Source organism: Acanthochromis polyacanthus, chromosome 1 (assembly GCF_021347895.1).
Source record: "Acanthochromis polyacanthus isolate Apoly-LR-REF ecotype Palm Island chromosome 1, KAUST_Apoly_ChrSc, whole genome shotgun sequence".
NCBI lineage: Eukaryota > Metazoa > Chordata > Actinopteri > Pomacentridae > Acanthochromis > Acanthochromis polyacanthus.
This window is the reverse complement of record NC_067113.1, coordinates 36,959,145-36,981,015: the sequence shown is the minus strand read 5'-3', so window position 1 is coordinate 36,981,015 and position 21,871 is coordinate 36,959,145. Positions and strand designations below refer to the sequence as shown.

General features: G+C 39.3%; 2 protein-coding genes across 3 annotated transcripts in view; one reads left to right on the top strand and one right to left on the bottom strand.

Moving 5' to 3' along the window:
* The window catches only part of LOC110959949 (neuronal PAS domain-containing protein 3), a 394,699-nt gene that overhangs the window by 220,727 nt on the left and 152,101 nt on the right, over positions 1–21,871 (bottom strand). The window lies entirely within an intron of this gene.
* LOC110970602 (neuronal PAS domain-containing protein 3) overlaps positions 1–21,871 on the top strand; it is a 247,038-nt gene that overhangs the window by 167,281 nt on the left and 57,886 nt on the right. For both annotated transcript variants that reach the window (XM_051947568.1, XM_051947573.1), the window contains exon 4: positions 3,279–3,459. In XM_051947568.1, coding sequence (XP_051803528.1) covers positions 3,279–3,459 — 181 coding nt within the window. The remainder of the gene's footprint in view (positions 1–3,278; positions 3,460–21,871) is intronic.

Genomic DNA, 21,871 nt, shown 5'->3' with positions numbered 1-21,871 from the left:
ATTTCTGACAACTATGAGTCTTTCTAAACACGTTTTAGTCATTTTTGAACAATTTCTAAGTTTTTAGGGACAAAGTTCAAGTAATTTTGGCGAGTTTTTGAGTAATTTTCAACAAGTTTTACTCATTTTGGACAATGTATGAGTCATTTTGAACCAGTTTGAATCATTTTAGATGGGTTTTCAGTCACTTTGAACACTTTGTAGATCATTATGGACAATGTTTAAGTAATTTTAAACCAATTTTAGGCAATTTGGTGAAATTGTAGTTATTTTGGGCAATTTCTAGATTATTTTAAACATTGTTCATAATTTTGCACAAATTTCAAGTCATTTTGAACAAATTTTCAGTCACTTTGAATCAATTTGAATCAATTTGGTCAAATTTTCATTATTTTGGAATATTTTTGAGTCTTTCCAAACAAGTTTTAGTCATTTTGAACAGTTTTTAGATCATTAAGGTCAAAGTTCAGGTCATTTTAGTTTAAATCCTTTTAATCTTGAATCACTGAAGTCAAATTTTAATCACTTTGATCGGATTTTCGTCATTTTCAACCAATTTTAATCACTTTAAATCGCATTTACAACCGCTTCCAGGTTTTTAGGGACAAAGTTCAGATATTTGTCATTATTTGTAACAAAAAAATTGCATTGAGGATTTATAAAGTTAAATATTTATTTTTAATTCACAGATTTCCCAGTCTGATTAAATTACAGATGACAAATATTCATATATTTATTTTTTTATTTCTGTATTTATTTTTATTTATTATTATAATTTTTAAATCATTTTTACAATTTACTTTAAAAATATATAAAGAGCAAAACTCTAAATAAAATTTGTATTTTTACAAAGAGTATTTGTTTAAAATTGTTTAATTATAAAGTTACACAATTTTACTGCATTTGAATTAACAAAATCATCATTATGGTCCAGATATTTGTCAGCATTTGCAAAAATAAATCTGGATTAAAAAAGATATATATATATATATATATATATATATATATATATATATATATATATAATTTAAAGTTTTCTCAGGTTGGTTTATGTACAGATAATAATAAATATTCACATGTTTTTATTTTGCTGTTTATTTTCATTTGTTTTTTAGATTTTACAATTTATATGGAGAAATAGCAAATAGATTTTTTAATTTACAGATAATAAATACTCACAGATTTTGTTTTTCATTTATTTGTTTCTTTTAATTTTTCTACTTTTTTACCTTTTTACAATTTATATGCAAAAAATATTTTTTTTCATTAACAGATTTCCTCATTTGGTTAAATTACAGATAATAAATATTCAGAGATTTTATTTATTGATTGATTTACATTTTTACAATTTCATGCAAAAAACCAAAACTCTAAATAATGTCTTCAATAAAATCTGTATTTTTACAGAAATTATTGCTTTTTAATGTGTGACCGTAAGACGACACAGTTTTGTTTTTAATTTAAATCAGCTAAAAATTGAATGATTTTACAGAAATATGCGTTTATTTTTACCGTTTTTTACTTTTAATTTATTAAAGTCCAACGGCTCCGATCCAATTAGCGGCGGAACGTGTAAACAAGAACGCCAACTCCCAGGGTGCACCGGGGCCATTAGGGGTGCACCAGGGGGCGTGCACCGGGAGTGTGCACTGGGAGTGTGCACCGGGAGTGTGCACCGGGGGGCGTGCACGTGAGTGATCAGCCTGGTTTCTTAATCATCACTTTCTGCTCCAGATGAGATTCTATGAGGGCCTAAATTACCTTAAAGGGATTTCTTATTAAAGGGATTACACCCATGTAATCCCCTTTGTCCCAGCGGACCCCACAAACACTCTACAACACGCTACAACACACACATTATAACACACACACAGATTAGCACAGAAACAAACATCTTGTTGATGCGTCTCAAACCTTAAAGAGAAAATCAGCTCCTAATTGTGTTTCAGTGTTTTTGTAACCTTGACGTGTGTTTTAGTTTGTATGTGTGTGTGTGTTATAGTGTGTGTGTGTGTGTGTGTGTGTTATCGTGTGTGTGTGTCTCATCCCTAATTAACGAGGACAAATCCTGCTCTGCTGCTAATGAGAGTGTTTAAGGTGGAGCCACTAAACTGTTTATTTAATAAGAACCAGATTATTTATTCCAGAAGAAAATTCTCCATGGAGGGTTAGAGAGGAAGAAGAGGAGGAGGAGGAAGAGTTTAGATCCACATTTACATCTGTATGCTAACTGTCGCTAAGCTTCAACGGCTGCACGGATGTTTGAAAAGTTTCTGAATTTTCCTCCACTAGTTGTTGATCACAGTTCAGTCAGTCCTAGTTTCACTGTTGATCCAAAAAACAGATTTTTTTTTTTTTTTTACAGAATCCAGTTTGTCTCGATGGTTCATTTTAAACACATTTTTAAATGCAACTTTCAGAATAAAATGATTTTGCTAAAATATCACAATTTTAATTTCAGGTTTTGGTCGCTTGTTGTAACCTTCGTGTCGTCCTGCGGGTCAAAATGATCCGTTTTAAAGTTTGAAAATGTGAAAAAAATATATTTTCACAGTGAAACTTCTGATGTCCACATTTTCAACATTTTTGGGAAATCTTTGAATATTTTTTGATGGAAATAAAGAAATGTTAAAAATGTTTCTTCAGGGCATTCAAAAAAAATTCAGTGAATTTCACTGGATTTTGATTGATTTTTATGTGAATGTTCTTGAAAAAAATTTGATGTTTTACTGATTTATATGGAATCACTTTAGATATTTTTAGAATTTTTGGGAATATTTTTACTCATTTAAAAAAAATATTTACAAGAATTGTCTAGCCAAATTTGGAGCCAATTTTTAAAAAAAATAAAACTTAAGTGAAACTTTTAAGGAATAATTGAACGTTTCTTCCTGAAGGTGTTGCAAATTTTCAGATATTTGGAGAGTTTTTTTGGCTGAATTTTTAAATTTTTTTCAGACAAGGAAACTGTATTTTTTGGTTTCTGTAAATGAGGACAACATGAGGGTTAATCAAGTTTTAATCATTTTTGAACAGGTTTCATTTGAGTCTGGATCCATTTCAGGCGACTTTGTAGCAATGTAGTGGTGAGAAGAGCAATAAAAAATAATGTGAATACATTCCATAAATGTCCATGTTGGATGCAGATGTGTTTAGATGTTTTCTTTATCTGACCTCCAGCGTTCTCTCTCTAGATGTTGTTGGATTCCACTAAATGTTGGGTGAATGAGGACAGTTTGGACGGACGCTAACGTCCCAAATCTTCTGGTTGTCCTCAGGTGGAGCTGACGGGCAGCAGCGTCTTTGACTACGTCCATCCTGGAGACCACGTGGAGATGGCCGAGCAGCTGGGCATGAAGCTTCCTCCGGGCCGAGGGATGAGTCTGTCACAGGGAGCTGTGAACGAAGACGGAGCTTCATCGGCTTCATCGTCGTCACACTCGGAGACGCCAGAACCAGGTAGGAACCCATGGAGGGAGCAGATGTTTGACTGGAGGTTCTGATGGAAGGAATCGAGTTCAGCTTCTAGTTTGATCTGTAAGATCGTAGATTTAGTGCAGCTTCCTGCTCCACAGGCTGACGTTCTTCTGGATAGTTCTGGTTGAAGTTTCTCCTGAAGACTCATTGATCAGATGTGGAGACTTCAGTCTGTTTGAGTCTTTCGGGTTCTAAACTCCTTTAACATCTTTTTTTGGCTGTGTTGGATCTTTCTTGGGGTCATTTTACAGACTAATCTGAGTCATTTTGCATCTTTCTGAGGGTTGTGTTTCATCTTTTTGGGGAACTCTTCTGCGTTTTTGTGCTCATTTTGCTTTTTTCCGGTCATTTTACATCTGCTAGGTTTGTTTTTCATCTTTATTTGATACTTTTACATCTTTATTTGGAGATTTTGCATGTTTCTGTGGTCATTTTACACTCTTACATGCTACTCTGCCATCTTTTTGCTGTAGTTTTGCATCTTTCTGTGGCTGTGTTGTGTTTTTGTGGTAGTTCTGCATCTTTCTCTGATCACTTAACATTTTATATGGTGCTTTTACATGTTTATGAGGTACTTTTACATGTTTCTAGGGGTAACTTTGCATCTTTTTGTGGTAGTTTTCTTAACTTTTCACATCATATTTGATCATTCTGGGGATGTGTTGAATGTTTCTGTGGTAGTTTTTCATCTTTTTGTGGTTAGTTTCGATGTTTTTGGTTGTTTTGCATCTTTTTGTGGAGGTTTTGTGACGTCCAGTCCTGAAGAATCAAATGGAATCAGGAAAGGTTTTTTTTTTTTACAGGATCTGTTCAGTGTAGATTGTTTGTTTTTGGCAAATACACACGTGGACAAAATTGTTGGTACCCCTCAGTTAAAGAAGGAAAAACCCACAATTCTCACTGAAATCACTTGAAACTCACAAAAGTAACAATAAATAAAAATTTATTGAAAATTAAATAATCAAAAACAGCCATTACTTTTGAATTGTTGATTAACATAATTATTTAAAAAAACAAACTAATGAAACAGGCCTGGACAAAAATGATGGTACCTCTATAAAAGATTGAAAACTATTTGACCAGAGTGACATGATTAACTCAGGTGTGTCATTTAATTGACATCACAGGTGTTTCCAAACTCATAATCAGTCAGTCTGCCTATTTAAAGGGAGACAAGTAGTCACCCTGCTGTTTGGTGAAAAGGTGTGTACCACACTGAACATGGACAACAGAAAGCGAAGGAGAGAATTGTCCCAGGACATCCGAAAAAAAATGATAGACAAACATCTTAAAGGTAAAGGCTATAAGACCATCTCTAAACAGCTTGAAGTTCCTGTGACAACAGTGGCTCATATTATTCAGAAGTTCAAGACCCACGGGACAGTAGCCAACCTCCCTGGACGTGGCCGCAAGAGGAAAATTGATGACAAATTGAAGAGACGGATCGTTGGAATTGTATCCAAAGAGCCCAGAGCAACCTCCAAAGAAATTAAAGGTGAACTCCAAGGCCAAGGTACATCAGTGTCAGATCGCACCATTCGTCGTTGTTTGAGCCAAAGTGGACTTCATGGGAGACGACCAAGGAGGACACCACTGCTGAAAAAAACTCATAAAAAAGCCAGACTGGAATTTGCAAAAATGCATGTTGACAAGCCACAAAGCTTCTGGGAGAATGTCCTTTGGACAGATGAGACCAAACTGGAGCTTTTTGGTAAGGCACATCAACTCTATGTTCATAGACTCAAAAACCAAGCATACGAAGAAAAGAACACTGTCCCTACGGTGAAACATGGAGGAGGCTCAGTAATGTTTTGGGGCTGCTTTGCTGCATCTGGCACAGGGTGTCTTGAAAGTGTGCAAGGTACGATGAAATCTGAAGACTATCAAGGCATTCTGGAGAGAAATGTGCTGCCTAGTGTCAGAAAGCTTGGTCTCAGTCGCAGGTCATGGGTCTTCCAACAGGACAACCATCCAAAACACACAGCCAAAAACACCCAAGAATGGCTGAGAGAAAAGCGTTGGACTATTCTAAAGTGGCCTTCTATGAGCCCAGATCTGAATCCCATTGAACATATGTGGAAGGAGCTGAAACATGCCATTTGGAGAAGACACCCATCAAACCTGAGACAACTGGAGCTGTTTGCTCATGAGGAGTGGGCCAAAATACCTGTTGACAGCTGCAGAACGCTCAGTGACAAATACAGAAATCGTTTAATTGCAGTGATTGCCTCAAAAGGTTGTGCAACAAAATATTAAGTTATGGGTACCATCATTTTTGTCCAGCCCTATTTCATTAGTTTGTTTTTTTAAATAATTATGTTAATCAACAATTCAAAAGTGATGGCTGATTTTGATTATTTAATTTTCAATAAATTTTTATTTATTGTTACTTTTGTGAGTTTCAAGTGATTTCAGTGAGAATTGTGGGTTTTTCCTTCTTTAACTGAGGGGTACCAACAATTTTGTCCACGTGTGTATCTCAATGAGACTTTAAGAATCATTTGATTTTTATGAAATATTGTGATTTTAAACTGAGATTTTTGTACTTTTTTCAAGGCAGAATTAGGCTAATTTGGTTTGTCTAAACAGTATTTTTTTTACAAATATTTAATTGAGACATGAAGCATGAAGTGATTTTGATTAAAAGTTATGATTTTAAGGTTCATTTGTCTGACTTCATATCTCCATCTCCATTAGGTCAACTTTTAGTCATTTTGGACATTTGTTTTACTCATTTTGAACCAGATTGAGTCATTTTAGACATTTTCTAGGTGATTTTGGACAGTACTGGAGTAATTCTGCACATTTTCTTAAAAATGGTGTCCTTTTGGTGATTCTGTTGGTGGTTTTTGGTCCAGAGAGTTAAATAGACGTGGGTATTATTGGTCATGGCTTGTTTCTCAGCCGTACGTTTGAATATTTTGGTGTCGTCTCCTCGTGAACGGACTCTTTTCCTCGGAGGATTCTTTGTCTTGTTCCTCCTGTTCGGGACTTTCCACCTCCCCGCCTCTCTCTCACGCTGATGATAATTTAAGTATTAGGGGAAAATCCATTTATAAATTAAACAAAATGACTTGATATCCATCGAGTCCCTCAGTTCATCAGCCTGTTCAAACAAGGAGCTGAAGATTGGCTTCGTGGCGGCCGGGGTCTTCGGAGACGGCTCGGTAATTAGATCTGCTGCGGATTTATTCTGGGCTGATTGGCGATGGAGGGAGGAGGGAGGGCTTTAAATTAATTGGAGTTCCACATTTGAGCTTTTTGTTCTTTTTTTCCTTTCTCTCTTTGACTTTCTGCAAACCTCTGAGCAGCCGGACGGATGGACCGTCAATGTCAATTTGTCTGGAGGGAAAGAAAACAGCAGAACACCGCTTTCTTCTGCTAATTTACCCTAAAGATAGAAACACAGGAAGGTTTAGACGCGATTCCCGGAGTTAATTTGAGCACAGAGAGGGAGGAAGGTGTTCATCTGCACACAGACGGGACGATTGAATGTATGCAAATAACCATGAAAAAAGTCCATGAAGCAAAACGTGACACGAAACACCGACATTCAGTACAAGCATAAAAAGACATAAAAACAACCAAAATAGACACAAAATGACCACAAAATGAATAAAACAACCAAAATAGACACAAAATGACCACAAAATGAATAAAACAACCAAAATAGACACAAAATGACCACAAATATGAGGCAAACAACCAAAATGAGTGATCCTCTGTCTATGAATGAGTGATCCTCCGTCTATGAATGAGTGATCCTCCGTCTATGAATGAGTGATCCTCCGTCTATGAATGAGTGATCCTGGTGATAAGTGGAGCAGCAGTATCAGGATTCATTTGTTATTTAACGTTAATTTCCCTCCAGAGAGACGATCAGCTGATATGAATTTGTGTGAGAGTCTCCCAGGAGGAGCTCCTGATGGTTTCAGGCGTCCAGAGAACCTTCAGATGACGTAGAGGAAACGTTTGGAAATGTTTTTTAGATTAAGGATTTCTGCCAGTTGAGTCATCGAGACGCTGGTTGTTTTTCCTGAAAACGAAGAATGAAAACCTGACAAATAATAAAAAACTAAAAAAACTAATAAAAAACTCAGTTATCAGCCTCACAAGAAGTATTTTAATCCAGAATAATAAAGTGAAATAAGATGAAATAAAGTGAAATAAGATTAAATAAAGTGATATAGCATAAAATTCAGGGACATGAAATAAAATGAAGTGAAATGAGATCGTAAAGTTAACCAAATAATAAAGAGAAATAAGATAAAATGACATAAAGAAAATAGAATGAAATAAGATCAAATAAAATAAAATAAGACAATAGAGTGAAATAAATAATAGTAAAAAAATAGTAAAATAAAATAGAATTAAGTGAAATAAGATGATATAAAGTGAAATAAGATAAAATAAAATGAATGATAAAAGTAGAGTCAAATAAAATAATGAAATAAGATGAAATAATGTGAAATAAAATAATCAAGTGAAATAGCATAAAACTCAAGGGCTGCACAGCGGCGTAGTGGTTAGCACTGTCGCCTTGCAGCAAGAAGATCCCCGGTTCAAATCCCTGGGATCTTTCTGCATGGAGTTTGCATGTTCTCCCTGTGCATGCGTGGGTTTTCTCCGGGTACTCCGGCTTCCTCCCACAGTCCAAAAACATGCTGAGGTTAATTGGTTACTCTAAATTGTCCGTAGGTGTGAATGTGAGTGTGATTGTGTGTCTGTATATGTAGCCCTGTGACAGACTGGTGACCTGTCCAGGGTGTCCCCTGCCTTCACCCGAGTCAGCTGGGATAGACTCCAGCACCCCCCATGACCCTAGTGAGGATAAAGTGGTGTATAGATGATGGATGGATGGATGATGGATGGATGGATGGATGATGGATGGATGGATGATGGATGGATGGATGGATGGATGGATGGATGGATGATGGATGGATGGATGGATGATGGATGGATGGATGGATGGATGGATGGATGGATGATGGATGGATGGATGGATGGATGGATGGATGGATGGATGGATGATGGCTGGATGGATGATGGATGATGGATGGCTGGATGGATAATGGATGGATGGATGGATGGATGGATGGCTGGATGGATGATGGATGATGGATGGATGGATGGATAATGGATGGATGGATGGATGGATGGATGGATGATGGCTGGATGGATGATGGATGGATGGATGGATGGATGGATGGATGGATGGATGATGGCTGGATGGATGATGGATGATGGATGGATGGATGGATAATGGATGGATGGATGGATGGATGATGGATGATGGATGGATGGATGGATAATGGATGGATGGATGGATGGATGGATGATGGATGGATGGATGGATGGATGATGGATGGATGGATGATGGATGGATGGATGGATGGATGGATGATGGATGGATGGATGGATGATGGATGGATGGATGGATGGATGGATGGATGATGGATGGATGGATGGATGGATGATGGCTGGATGGATGATGGATGATGGATGGCTGGATGGATAATGGATGGATGGATGGATGGCTGGATGGATGATGGATGATGGATGGATGGATAATGGATGGATGAATGGATGGATGGATGGATGATGGATGGATGGATGATGGATGGATGGATGGATGGATGGATGGATGATGGCTGGATGGATGATGGATGATGGATGGATGGATGGATGGATAATGGATGGATGGATGGATGGATGGATGGATGATGGCTGGATGGATGATGGATGATGGATGGATGGATGGATAATGGATGGATGGATGGATGGATGGATGGATGGATGGATGGATGGAATAGCATAAAATTAAGTGATAGGAAGTGAAACAGAGTGAAATAACAGAAACAAGCCAAAACTAATTAAATAGGAGAAAAAAGTTCATTAAATGTTTGTCAGCTTTAAAAATTTGTGTTTTTATTTCTGTAATTAAGTACACAACACCTAAAATATATTTTAAATGTAATTTAAATGCCAGCTGGAGCAACTTTGTTTTTATGAGTAATCAGGGAAATAACTTATTGATTGTTAAGTAATTAAAAATAAGAAGATAATTCTACTGAAATGTTTTTTGGTTGAATCTATTTCATTAGAAGATGAATTAAATCTACTGTCAGTAGAATGTTTTATCATATTTAACTGAATTAAATGTATTTTAGTATTTTATTCCTCTGCAGGTTCTAGTAGGGTTTTTTTTTCTCCATCTCGCCCTCGGTTCCTCCAGACGGTGACTAATGTGTTTCCAGCTTCATCATTAGTTTGGTTCTGGTCGATTCCTGGCCGAGCGCCGAACGCTAACGTGTCCGACTGAGCTTTTCCATTTCTTTACATCTCCTCCTCCTCTTTATCCTCTTCTGTTTCTTACCTTCCTCCTCCTCCGATCGATCGATGCTGTTATTCGTCTTTGTTTAGACCCAGAAACTTTATCTGAGGATCTGTTTACCGAACTGGATCGTAGAATCTGAAAAGACTAATGTGAATTTGAAACAAAAGAAAGAGACATTATTCTTTATTAAATTAAATTAAATTATTCTTCCACAGCGGTAATTTAGCTTTTTATTGGATTAATGCTGCAGAATCGCTCTGTTTAGGTAAAAATCTGCTTCATGGATGTTTGTGCTGCTGTTAAAACATACAAAGCAACATCTGAGAGCATCTGATTCACATATATTTGAATATTACTGCTCTTTAATTTATTTCCATTGGTTCTAAATCATTTCTGAATACATCTGAATCGTTGTGGTTTCATTTCTGCACCGATGAGTTCAGAATTTTTACTTTTTTAACAGACTTTTCTCACCTTCTTTCTCTATGGAATGATAAATAATGTACATATTTACAGCACCAGCAGAGAACAAAAATACAAGGTGTGATGAAAACGTCTGTAAAACAGAAATTAAGTTGATTTGAATCTCCCGGTGCAGCGATGCTCTGCTCCTGCAACACTCAGAGGAGGTGCTGATGTTTAAATATGTGTCAGAAGATGAATCCTTTAACTTCAATTTTATTTTTAGATATTTTGAAGAAGTTATAGTGAACAGGACGAGCGGGGAGAGTGCATGGACACAGGATCCGACAATAAATTTATTGTCCATGTAAAACGCTTTGAGTTGCATTGTGGTGACATAAAAGATCTTTAAAAGACATAAAAGAACTAAAATGTGATGCAGAATATCCTAAATGTAAAGAATCACAAAAAGATGCATAATATCCAAAAAATGAGAAAAAATGTGAATAAATAGATGCAAAAACCCCAAACCGACACAAAGCAACTAAGACTGAAGGCAGATACCCACAAAAAGCCATGAAACGAGCAAAACATGACAAAACACCAACATTTAGTGGAAACGAACATAAAAAAGACGTAAAAGCAGTCAAAACATGACACAAAATGACCATGAAAATATGCACCAGTCCAGATTTATCACTTTTTAATGGACTTTTTCATCATTTCTGAGCCTCAGAACTTAAAAAGATGTAAAACAACCAAATGTGACCCAAAATGACCTAAATTTAATTGATTTGACAGAAGGTTCATCAGATGAGCATCTCTTTACTTCGTCCAGTTTGTTGAACATCAGAGACTCGTCTAGAGGAGTCCAGAGTTTCTCCTCGCTGGTGAAGTTTAGCTGGTTTTAGAGAACTTATTAACGTCTTCACCTCGCCGCTGCTCTGTTGTAATAAATCAGAAAGCTGACCCCATCCTTTTAATTACAGTCACACTCATAAAGTATTGAAATTGGAGTTAAAACAGCCGATGACCTTGGAGGAGAAGCTTCCTTTGAAGCCGACGCTCCTTTCAGCACCCTCTTGCAGTTAAAGAGAGTCATCTTTAAAAGCGCATGACGCAATTTGACTAATATCAGTCAAACGGGCTGAGAGCTGCTGGAGGCTGAGTGGCTGAAATTATTACTCCTGAGTGGAATCCAGACAGAGGCAGAAACTCTCCACCAGACTCTTCTTCCTTCAGTGTCTCCGTCACTTATCATCAACTGAGGGTCGCAAGGACGACTTTGAAAGTCTGCTGCTGTTGACTCCTGATGGACCAAGATCTGCAACCAAACAATCTGTCAGGGTGAAGAACGAGATGTAGGATGACAAAAACGAGATGCAAGACGACAAAAATGAGATGCAAGACGACAAAAACAAGACGGAAAATGACAAAAACGAGATAGAAGATGACAAAAACGAGACGCAAGACGACAAAAACGAGACAAAAGACGACAAAAACAAGATGCAAGATGACAAAAATGAGACACAAAACAACAAAAACGATACACAAGACAACAAAAACTAGACGCAAAGTGACAAAAGCAAGATGCAAAGCGACAGAAATGAGACGCAAAGTGACAAAAGCGAGATGCAAAGCCACAAAAAATGAGACACAGCAACAAAAATAGGACATAAGAAGAAAAAACGAGACGCAAGACGACAATAATGAGATGCAAGATGACGAAAGCAAGATGCAAAGCCACAAAGGTGAGACGACAAAAATGAGACCCAAAGTGACAAAAACAAGACACAAAGCGACAAAAACGAGATGCAAAGTGACAAAAATGAGACACAAAGCAACCAAAATGATACGCAAGATGACAAAATCAGAATGCAAGACAAAAAAACGATATGCAAGATGACAAAAACGAGACGCAAAGGGACAAAAATGAGATACAAAGTGACAAAAACAAGATGACGGTATTTCTAGAAATCCTCCAAAGGAAAACACCCAGGAGGAAGCGTCGTTAGCGAGCGTCTTTTGATTTGAAGGAGCAGCAACTCTTTGGACGTCTGAACTCCTCAGTCGATCTCTAAGACTGAACCCAGACACCCTTTGAAGGAAACTCATTTTAACCACTTGAATATCATTCGCTGGGTCTCCATGCAGAGTCCATGACCAGGAAGTTTGTTCAGGTTAGATGGACTAATAAGTAGGGCCTTTCCATCTTACGCTCCATTCTTCCATCACTTGTGAACATGATCTTGAGAAACTTCTTTTCTTGAGGCAACAACTCAAGTCCAACCCTGTAGGGAAGACTCTACCTGTTTCTGGGAGAGAAGTTCACCATGGAGGATCTAATTCTTTCTACCTGCTGCAAACTGCTGCTGAGTAGAAATAAAAAAACACCTCTAGCACATTTTCTGTCATTTCTACCCTTATTCATCTTTTTGTGGTTCATTCCGGTAAAGAAAACAGCTTTCATTGTACAAATTAATGACTTGATGAAGCCAAAGGAAGTTATTTCCTGTCAGACGTCCATCAGTTTAAACTGATTTAAAGTTCAGATCAATGATTTATTTCTCCATAATCCTGATTCTAGTTCTCTGTTAAACCCTCTGATGAAGCAGCAGTCAAACTCCAGTCAGTGAACACGTCTGACACTCGGATTCATCTCCTTCTGATATCTACGTTCAGATGTACGTGTCCCAAGAGTTCCTGAACGACGGAGGGTCCCTGAACACACCGTGTTTTTCATTTAGCTGTTTGCTGTTGAAAGCTGTGAAGTCAAAGAGAGTTTGAAGCCGACGAGGACAGAAGCTGCTGCATGACCACACAGTGATGACACCGCTGACAGACATCAGGACTTCTGCCATCCTTCTGTCTTTGTTACTTATTATCTTTATTACTTTTGTTATTTTTGTTCTCTGCAGCTCTAACGATGTGTGGATGCTTCAGGCTTCAGAGCGGTTCACGAAAAACACAGAAAATACAACAGAACGGCCCTGGATGCTCGTATTCCAAGTGTTCGGATCTCTAAATTAATGCTCGACTGTTCAGGTCCAGCCCTACAAATAAGATAGAATAAAGGGAAATAAAATAAAATGAAAAAAGGTAAAATAAAGGGAAATATAAAATAAAGTGAAATATGGTAAAATAACATGAAAGAAGATAAAGTAAAATAAGATATAATAAAGTGAAATAACATAAAATAAAATGAAACAAGATAAAAATGAAATAAGATAAAGTGAAATAATATAAAATAAAACGAAAAAAGATAAAGTGAAATATGATTAAATAAAATGAAATAAGACAATAAAGTGAAGTAAAATAAAATGAAGGGAAATAGCATCAAATAAACTGAAATAATAAATAATATAACATGGTAAAATAAAGTGAGATAAGATAAAGTGAAATAAAATAAGAAACAATGAAAGAAAGAATAAGAATAACAGAAACACACTAAAACCAACTGAATGAAAAGAAAATAAAGTTTATTAAATCTTTGTCAGCTTTAAAACATATTTTTTCACTAAAAACACAAAATCCAACAGAACGTCCTGAATGTTCGTGTTTCCAGCAGCACGATCTTTTCCAGAGTTAAACTTTGACTTTAGTTTGGCCTTTGAGCTTCCGTCTCCACTCCTCTCACATTCACACCATCAAACACCAGAGCTGGAGCTTAATTGAGTATTTATTTCAATTTTCTCTCATCAGAGGGCAGAATTAGTTGGAAAAACAGCCCAATCTCCGAGTCCTTCTGGAAGTAGCAGTGATTCTGCCCTCCAGGAAAACACCATAAGTTCTCCATTATCAGCTCCTGGCGGTCTAATTGTCCACGGCGTCGCCTTATTCCAACATCATAAGTCCTTGATTATTGTTGCTAATTACGCTATTAGCACAATGGAGGGGAATAATTCCTCATAATCGCTCACATTTATCATAATTACCCAAGTTTACAGTCACCTACGTTTAATGTCATCGAGGCGGCTGCAGCCCAAGGACGAACCGCTCAGTGTGTGTGTTGTTGTGTGTGTCGCTGCTGAAGTGTTTGTGTTTGTATTTGAAATGTCATTTAGACTCCTGGACAGAAGGCAAAGATCAGATCTGGATTCATGTTTACACTCAGAGATCAGCTGGAGTCACAGAAAGATAAAAAAAAAAAAAACAATCTGTGACACAAAGCAACTGAAGTTAAATAAAAATAACTGAAAAAAGCCATGAAACGAGCAAAACGTGACATAAAAGGTTAAAAAAACACTCAAAATATGACATGAAATGACCACAGAAATGAATAAAATAACCAAAACATGATGCAAAATGACCAAAATTAAGTGTAAAGAAATCCCATAAAAGATGCAAAAGTGATCTCCTCGTGCAGCAGTGCTCTGCTCCCAGTGCTCCTGCAGCACTCTGAGGAAGTGCTGATGTCTAAATACGTGTCAGAAGATGAATCCTTCAACTAGAATGTCATTTTGGGGTATTTTGGAGACGTTATAATGAGCAGGATGAGTTGGGAGAGCTGTTTTTGTTGTTGTTTCTTTAAAATCTGGTGTTTTTGGTACGTTTTTAGCAGTTAGCCTCTTTAGGTGTCAGTTTCTTTTCCTCGGCTTAGTAATAAGCTTTAATTCAGGGGGTCACTTTTTAATGGACTTTTTCCATCATTTCTGACCCTCAGGACTTTAAAACGCACAGCAACCAAAATGTGATCCAAAAGAACCACAAAAAGATGCAAAATAAAGTCACTGTGAGACAAAGCAACTAAGGCTAAAGTCATGATTTTTTTTTTCAAAAACAGATAACTTTTTTTTCAAACCCACCAGGTGGTAGAATAAAGTGATAAAATGTGAGATTTTAAACTTAGAATTTTCAATTTTTTATCATGTAAGTCACGCATGAGACGTTCAAGGACCATCAGAAAGCTAAAAAGTTGTTTTTTTCAGTTTTTACACTTTCTGCCTTCAATAATTTTTGTGATTATTATCGATTTATTTATTTTTTATATGAGATAACATTCTTTTCCAACCCACCAGCAAATATAACAAAGTGGTTTTGGTGAAATATATTTTAAGCCTGCATTTGATTATTTTCATGATGGAGCCGGAAGTCAGACATGAGGCGTTCAAAGACCATCAGAAAGCTAAAAAGTTGTTGGTTTTTTTTCAGTTTTTACAATTTCTGTCTGATAAATGGTGGATTTTTGGTGATTTTTTTAAAAGATAGCGTGTCTTCAGATAAATGAGGCATTCAAAGACTGTCAGAAAGCAAAAAAACTTTCATTTTTTCCTGTTTTTACACTTTGTTAAACAGTGTTGTAATCATGACGGTTGGATCATGTGTAGGTTCTAAAGCGGAGCTGTTTGTGCAGATCCACGGTGAAACGTGACGCTCAGTAACACGTTAAAAACTCTCTTCATACGACCGTGACGCGTTTCTGCTGCTCTTATGAACACTCTGACCAGAGTTGTGAGTGAAAGCATCGACTTTTCGTTGCATTAATCCCCGTTAGACGCTCATTGTTGTGGAATAATGAAGCTCATTAAAGCTGCATTGGTGAAAACAAGGCGAGCAGAGCCACCTTCAGCTGTTTCTGACTGATTTCCTCTAAACGCCGCTCCGTGGCTGAATTAGTCACAAAGGATTCAGCCGAAGAGCTCAAATTAATTAAATCAGCGTCACGAGTGTTTTTTTAAAGGAAACCAATAAAACCACTCGAGGCCAACAAAGGAGTTCTCAGAGGCTCCGGATTATTCGTGGGTTTGGTTCAGTTTTATTAAAGTGCTCTAATGGAATCTTCAGAGGACACAATAGCCAATCACAGGCCTTTATTAGCAGACTTTTCTAATTAGGCTCCTTAACGAGGACCCAGTGTTTAGAATGGAGCCGCTCAGATAACGAGGACGGGACGCCGCCGGACGGCAAACACAGCCGATAACACGGACGAGTGTGTGTGTGTGTGTGACATGATGAAGTGTGTGTTTGTCCTGAACATGATGTTAAAGTTTGAAAAGAGGAAGGAAAACCTGCAGAGAATCTTTAAATTAAGTTTAATACGCTTCAAAAAATCAACACAACAGTTTGTAAAGTTTACACAACTTCTTATTAATGAATGAATAACGGCCCAAATGGGACATAAAATGGCAAGAAAATGATTTTAAAAAAGACACAAATGAACCAAAAATGATTGAAAAAGACACAAAATGACAAAAACAAGACCAACTGACACAAATGAGACACAAAACCACAAAAACGAGACCAGCTGGTGGGCTTTTCTTCAGTCGTTCTTTCTTTCATCAGTAATTCTCCAGATTCAGGCTGTTGGATCTTTAAGAGTCACTAAATGAAGTTTAATACGCTTAAAATAATCAACACAACAGTTTGTAAAGTTTCTACAACTTCTAATTAATGAGTCCAACCAAAAAACTGTCGGAGTTCAGGGACGAAGCTTTCCTCTACAGACTGACATGTTTTAATGATCAGATTTAATGTCTGAAAGGTTTGTTTAGTTTAGGAGGACGAGTTAAGTCCACTTAGATTAAAATATCCCAGATATTACTGTTACGTCAAACCAAATGTTAATGCTGTAAATCAGTAAATGAGGTTTAATAAAAAGGAGGAAACACGTCTCTGGATCAGTTCTAGAGTTTAAAAATGAAAGAAAATGAAATACAGCAATTAAAAAATAAAATGAGCTGAGAAAAAAGAAACGGCATTAATGACATAAAATAAAGGAAACTGTGAGAAAGAAAAGAGATTTTAACTGAAGAAAACAGAAAATGTTTTAAAGCTACAAGTTTACAACAGAAAGTGTAAAAACCAGAAAATCTTCAGATTTCTGACGGTCCTTGAACTAAACATCTGAGACATGAAGTCCAGAAAATGAAGTGAATTAAAGTTTGTAAAAATCACTTCATTCTACAAAAATCAAACGTTATCAGCTGATTAGTTTTTTTTAAAAGGACAATGTGCAGTAACACTAAAAAGAAGATTTAGCTGATTTCCATCTGCAGTCCTTTGAACAATAAAATACATAAAGATCAATAGAATCTGTTTCTGTTCCTCAGTAAAACTCTGAATGGATCTGAGCTTTCTGAACATTCAGCAGAACCAGGATCAGAACCAGGATCAGGACCAGAATCAGAACCAGGATCAGAACCAGGATCAGAACCAAGAGCAGAACCAGGAGCAGAACCAGGAGCAGAACCAGGATCAGAACCAGGATCAGAACCAGGAGCAGAACCAGGATCAGAACCAGGATCAGAACCAGGAGCAGAACCAGGATCAGAACCAAGAGCAGAACCAGGAGCAGAACCAGGATCAGAACCAGGAGCAGAACCAGGATCAGAACCAGGATCAGAACCAGGAGCAGAACCAGGAGCAGAACCAGGATCAGAACCAGGAGCAGAACCAGGATCAGAACCAGGATCAGAACCAGGATCAGAACCAAGAGCAGAACCAGGAGCAGAACCAGGATCAGAACCAGGATCAGAACCAAGAGCAGAACCAGGAGCAGAACCAGGATCAGAACCAAGAGCAGAACCAGGATCAGAACCAGGATCAGAACCAAGAGCAGAACCAGGAGCAGAACCAGGATCAGAACCAGGAGCAGAACCAGGATCAGAACCAAGAGCAGAACCAGGATCAGAACCAGGATCAGAACCAGGAGCAGAACCAGGAGCAGAACCAAGAGCAGAACCAGGATCAGAACCAGGATCAGAACCAGGAGCAGAACCAGGAGCAGAACCAAGAGCAGAACCAGGATCAGAACCAGGATCAGAACCAGGAGCAGAACCAGGAGCAGAACCAGGATCAGAACCAGGAGCAGAACCAGGAGCAGAACCAGGAGCAGAACCAGGATCAGAACCAAGAGCAGAACCAAGAGCAGAACCAGGATCAGAACCAGGAGCAGAACCAGGATCAGAACCAAGAGCAGAACCAGGAGCAGACACAGGATCAGAACCAGGATCAGAACCAGGAGCAGAACCAGGAGCAGAACCAGGATCAGAACCAAGAGCAGAACCAAGAGCAGAACCAGGATCAGAACCAGGAGCAGAACCAGGATCAGAACCAGGATCAGAACCAGGATCAGAACCAAGAGCAGAACCAAGAGCAGAACCAGGATCAGAACCAGGATCAGAACCAGGAGCAGAACCAGGAGCAGAACCAGGATCAGAACCAAGAGCAGAACCAGGAGCAGAACCAGGATCAGGACCAGGATCAGAACCAGGAGCAGAACCAAGAGCAGAACCAAGAGCAGAACCAGGATCAGAACCAGGATCAGAACCAAGAGCAGACACAGGAGCAGAACCAGGAGCAGAACCAGGATCAGAACCAGGATCAGAACCAGGATCAGAACCAAGAGCAGAACCAAGAGCAGAACCAGGAGCAGAACCAGGAGCAGAACCAAGAGCAGAACCAGGAGCAGAACCAAGAGCAGAACCAGGATCAGAACCAGGATCAGGACCAGGAGCAGAACCAGGAGCAGGACCAGGAGCAGGACCAGGAGCAGAACCAGGATCAGAACCAGGAGCAGAACCAGGAGCAGAACCAAGAGCAGAACCAAGAGCAGAACCAGGATCAGAACCAGGATCAGAACCAGGAGCAGAACCAGGAGCAGAACCAGGATCAGAACCAGGAGCAGAACCAGGATCAGAACCAGGATCAGAACCAGGAGCAGAACCAGGATCAGAACCAAGAGCAGGACCAGGATCAGAACCAGGAGCAGAACCAGGATCAGAACCAGGATCAGAACCAGGAGCAGAACCAGGATCAGAACCAAGAGCAGGACCAGGATCAGAACCAGGAGCAGAACCAGGATCAGAACCAGGAGCAGAACCAGGATCAGAACCAAGAGCAGGACCAGGATCAGAACCAGGATCAGAACCAAGAGCAGAACCAGGAGCAGAACCAAGAGCAGGACCAGGATCAGAACCAGGATCAGAACCAAGAGCAGGACCAGGAGCAGAACCAAGAGCAGAACCAGGATCAGAACCAGGAGCAGAACCAGGATCAGAACCAGGAGCAGGACCAGGAGCAGAACCAGGAGCAGAACCAGGATCAGAACCAGGATCAGGACCAGGATCAGAACCAAGAGCAGAACCAGGATCAGAACCAAGAGCAGAACCAGGATCAGAACCAGGAGCAGAACCAGGATCAGAACCAGGAGCAGACACAGGAGCAGAACCAAGAGCAGAACCAGGATCAGAACCAGGATCAGAACCAGGAGCAGAACCAAGAGCAGACACAGGATCAGAACCAGGATCGGAACCAGGAGCAGACACAGGATCAGAACCAGGATCAGAACCAGGAGCAGAACCAGGAGCAGAACCAAGAGCAGACACAGGAGCAGAACCAGGATCAGAACCAGGAGCAGAACCAAGAGCAGACACAGGATCAGAACCAGGATCAGAACCAGGAGCATAACCAGGATCAGAACCAGGATCAGAACCAGGATCAGAACCAGGAGCAGGACCAGGATCCGGATCCGGATCAGAACCAGGATCAGAACCAAGAGCAGACAGGATCAGAACCAGGAGCAGAACCAAGAGCAGACACAGGAGCAGAACCAGGATCAGAACCAGGAGCAGAACCAAGAGCAGACACAGGATCAGAACCAGGATCAGAACCAGGATCAGAACCAGGATCAGAACCAGGAGCAGGACCAGGATCCGGATCAGGATCAGAACCAAGAGCAGACACAGGATCAGAACCAAGAGCAGACACAGGATCAGAACCAGGATCAGAACCAGGAGCAGACACAGGATCAGAACCAGGATCAGGATCAGTCTGAGACTAAATCTGCTTTCTGATCGTCTTCCTCTGAAACTCTGAACTCCTGATCTGAGGAACATCTGACCTCCATGTAGAACCAGTCAGTGTTTGTGGAAGCAGTTAGCTGTTAGCCATTAGCAGTTAGCCATTAGCTGTTAGCCATTAGCTGTTAGCATTAGCAGTTAGCCATTAGCAGTTAGCTGTTTGCCATCAGCAGTTAACCGTTAGCAGTTAGCCATTAGCTGTTAGCCATTAGCAGTTAACTGTTAGCAGTTAGCCATTAGCTGTTAGCCATTAGCAGTTAACCGTTAGCAGTTAGCCATTAGCTGTTAGCCATTAGCAGTGCCACTGTGATTCCGATGCTAATCTGCTCTCTTCTTCCATCTGTAGTCTCCTGGATTCAATTACTCCAGACGTCCTCTCTCTTCTCTTCTCTTCCTCCACCTTCCTTCATGTTTGGTCGTCTTTTATCTGGTCAAACAGCGACAGATGGACGGAGAGACGGAGGAAGAATGAAAGGAAAGGAAGCAGAAGGACGGTGAGACAAAGGAGACGGAAAGATGAAAAACTGATTTTTAAAAAAACTGATTTAACGGAGAAAAGAGCTGCTGGTTCAGATGAGCTTCTGTAGACGAAAACCTGCAGTGAATAGAAAAAAATCAACAAAATGCCTCAATTTATCAGAGAAAAACATGGGAAAACTGAGAAAAAATGTTGGATTTTCAAGCTTCAGACAGAATTCCATCAGAAAAATCAACCAAAACTAAGATTAACCCTTGAGGCATCAGAGTTTTTTCAACAAAATATTCAGTTTTGATGTCATTTTTCTAAAGGTCGTAACTTGAAATTGGTTAGAGATAAAGGCAAACTGTAAATGAGAAAAATCATCAGTATGACCCAAAGTTTATGATGGGAGTAAATTCACTCATCTAATTTGCATATTATGACATCACCAGGCGGCGGACATATGGATTACAGAACTTTATTGATGTTTATCGATCAAGATGGCTTTTCCTGGCTCAGAATTTGTCAGATCCCTGTCTCCATGATACCCAACAGACTCATCAAAATGTCTGATCCACTTGTGAAACTCTTCCTCATCTGTCAATCAAACCCAGCCATCATCATCATCGTCATTTACGACGGGGCCGTGAACGTCACTGCAGCCTCCATTGTTATTATCAGTGCATTTTCTCCCGCGTCTGCTGCTATTTCCGCGTTTTTTTCAACCCCCGCTATCCCCCTCACCATTAGCGGTGTTTTGACCACTCCAGCTACACCCACCACGTCCCTTCCTGCCCCCCCGAAGCGAAGCATCGGCTCCAGTATGTGCTGCTCGTGGACTGTCATGGCACGCCTGCCGTTACGCACAGACGCAGCGGCACTTTCTGTCTCAGTGGACGACTGAACTTCTTCATCAGAGGGTGAATATTCCTCTTCAGAATATGAGTAGCCATTACTTGACAAAGTACTTTGTCAGCGTTGAGCAGACCTCTCGGTGAGTTTTCTCGCTCTAAAATGTGCCGTCTTGCGCTCTGATACGCTCCGACGGCGAGTCTCGTCTCCTCGGTTTTCAAACTCTGTAAACTCCAAAACTTTGAATGAAAACACGCCCACAACTGATGCTCAGATTGAAGTTCCAGATGTCCGCCATCTCCTGGTGTAAAGTAGTAACTGCACGAGGCAGTATATTTGAAGCTATGGCTAATGTTCAGCAATGTTGCGTGTTGCAATGTTGCGTGTTGCAATATTGCGATTTTGGCGCTTAAAGGGTTAAAATCATGAAATTTAATCCAAATCACTTTTTGAAAAAACTGGTAAGCAACAAAAACAAGACACAGAATGACAAACAAGACATAAGGCGACAAAAATGAGATAGAAAATGACAAAAAGCAAGAC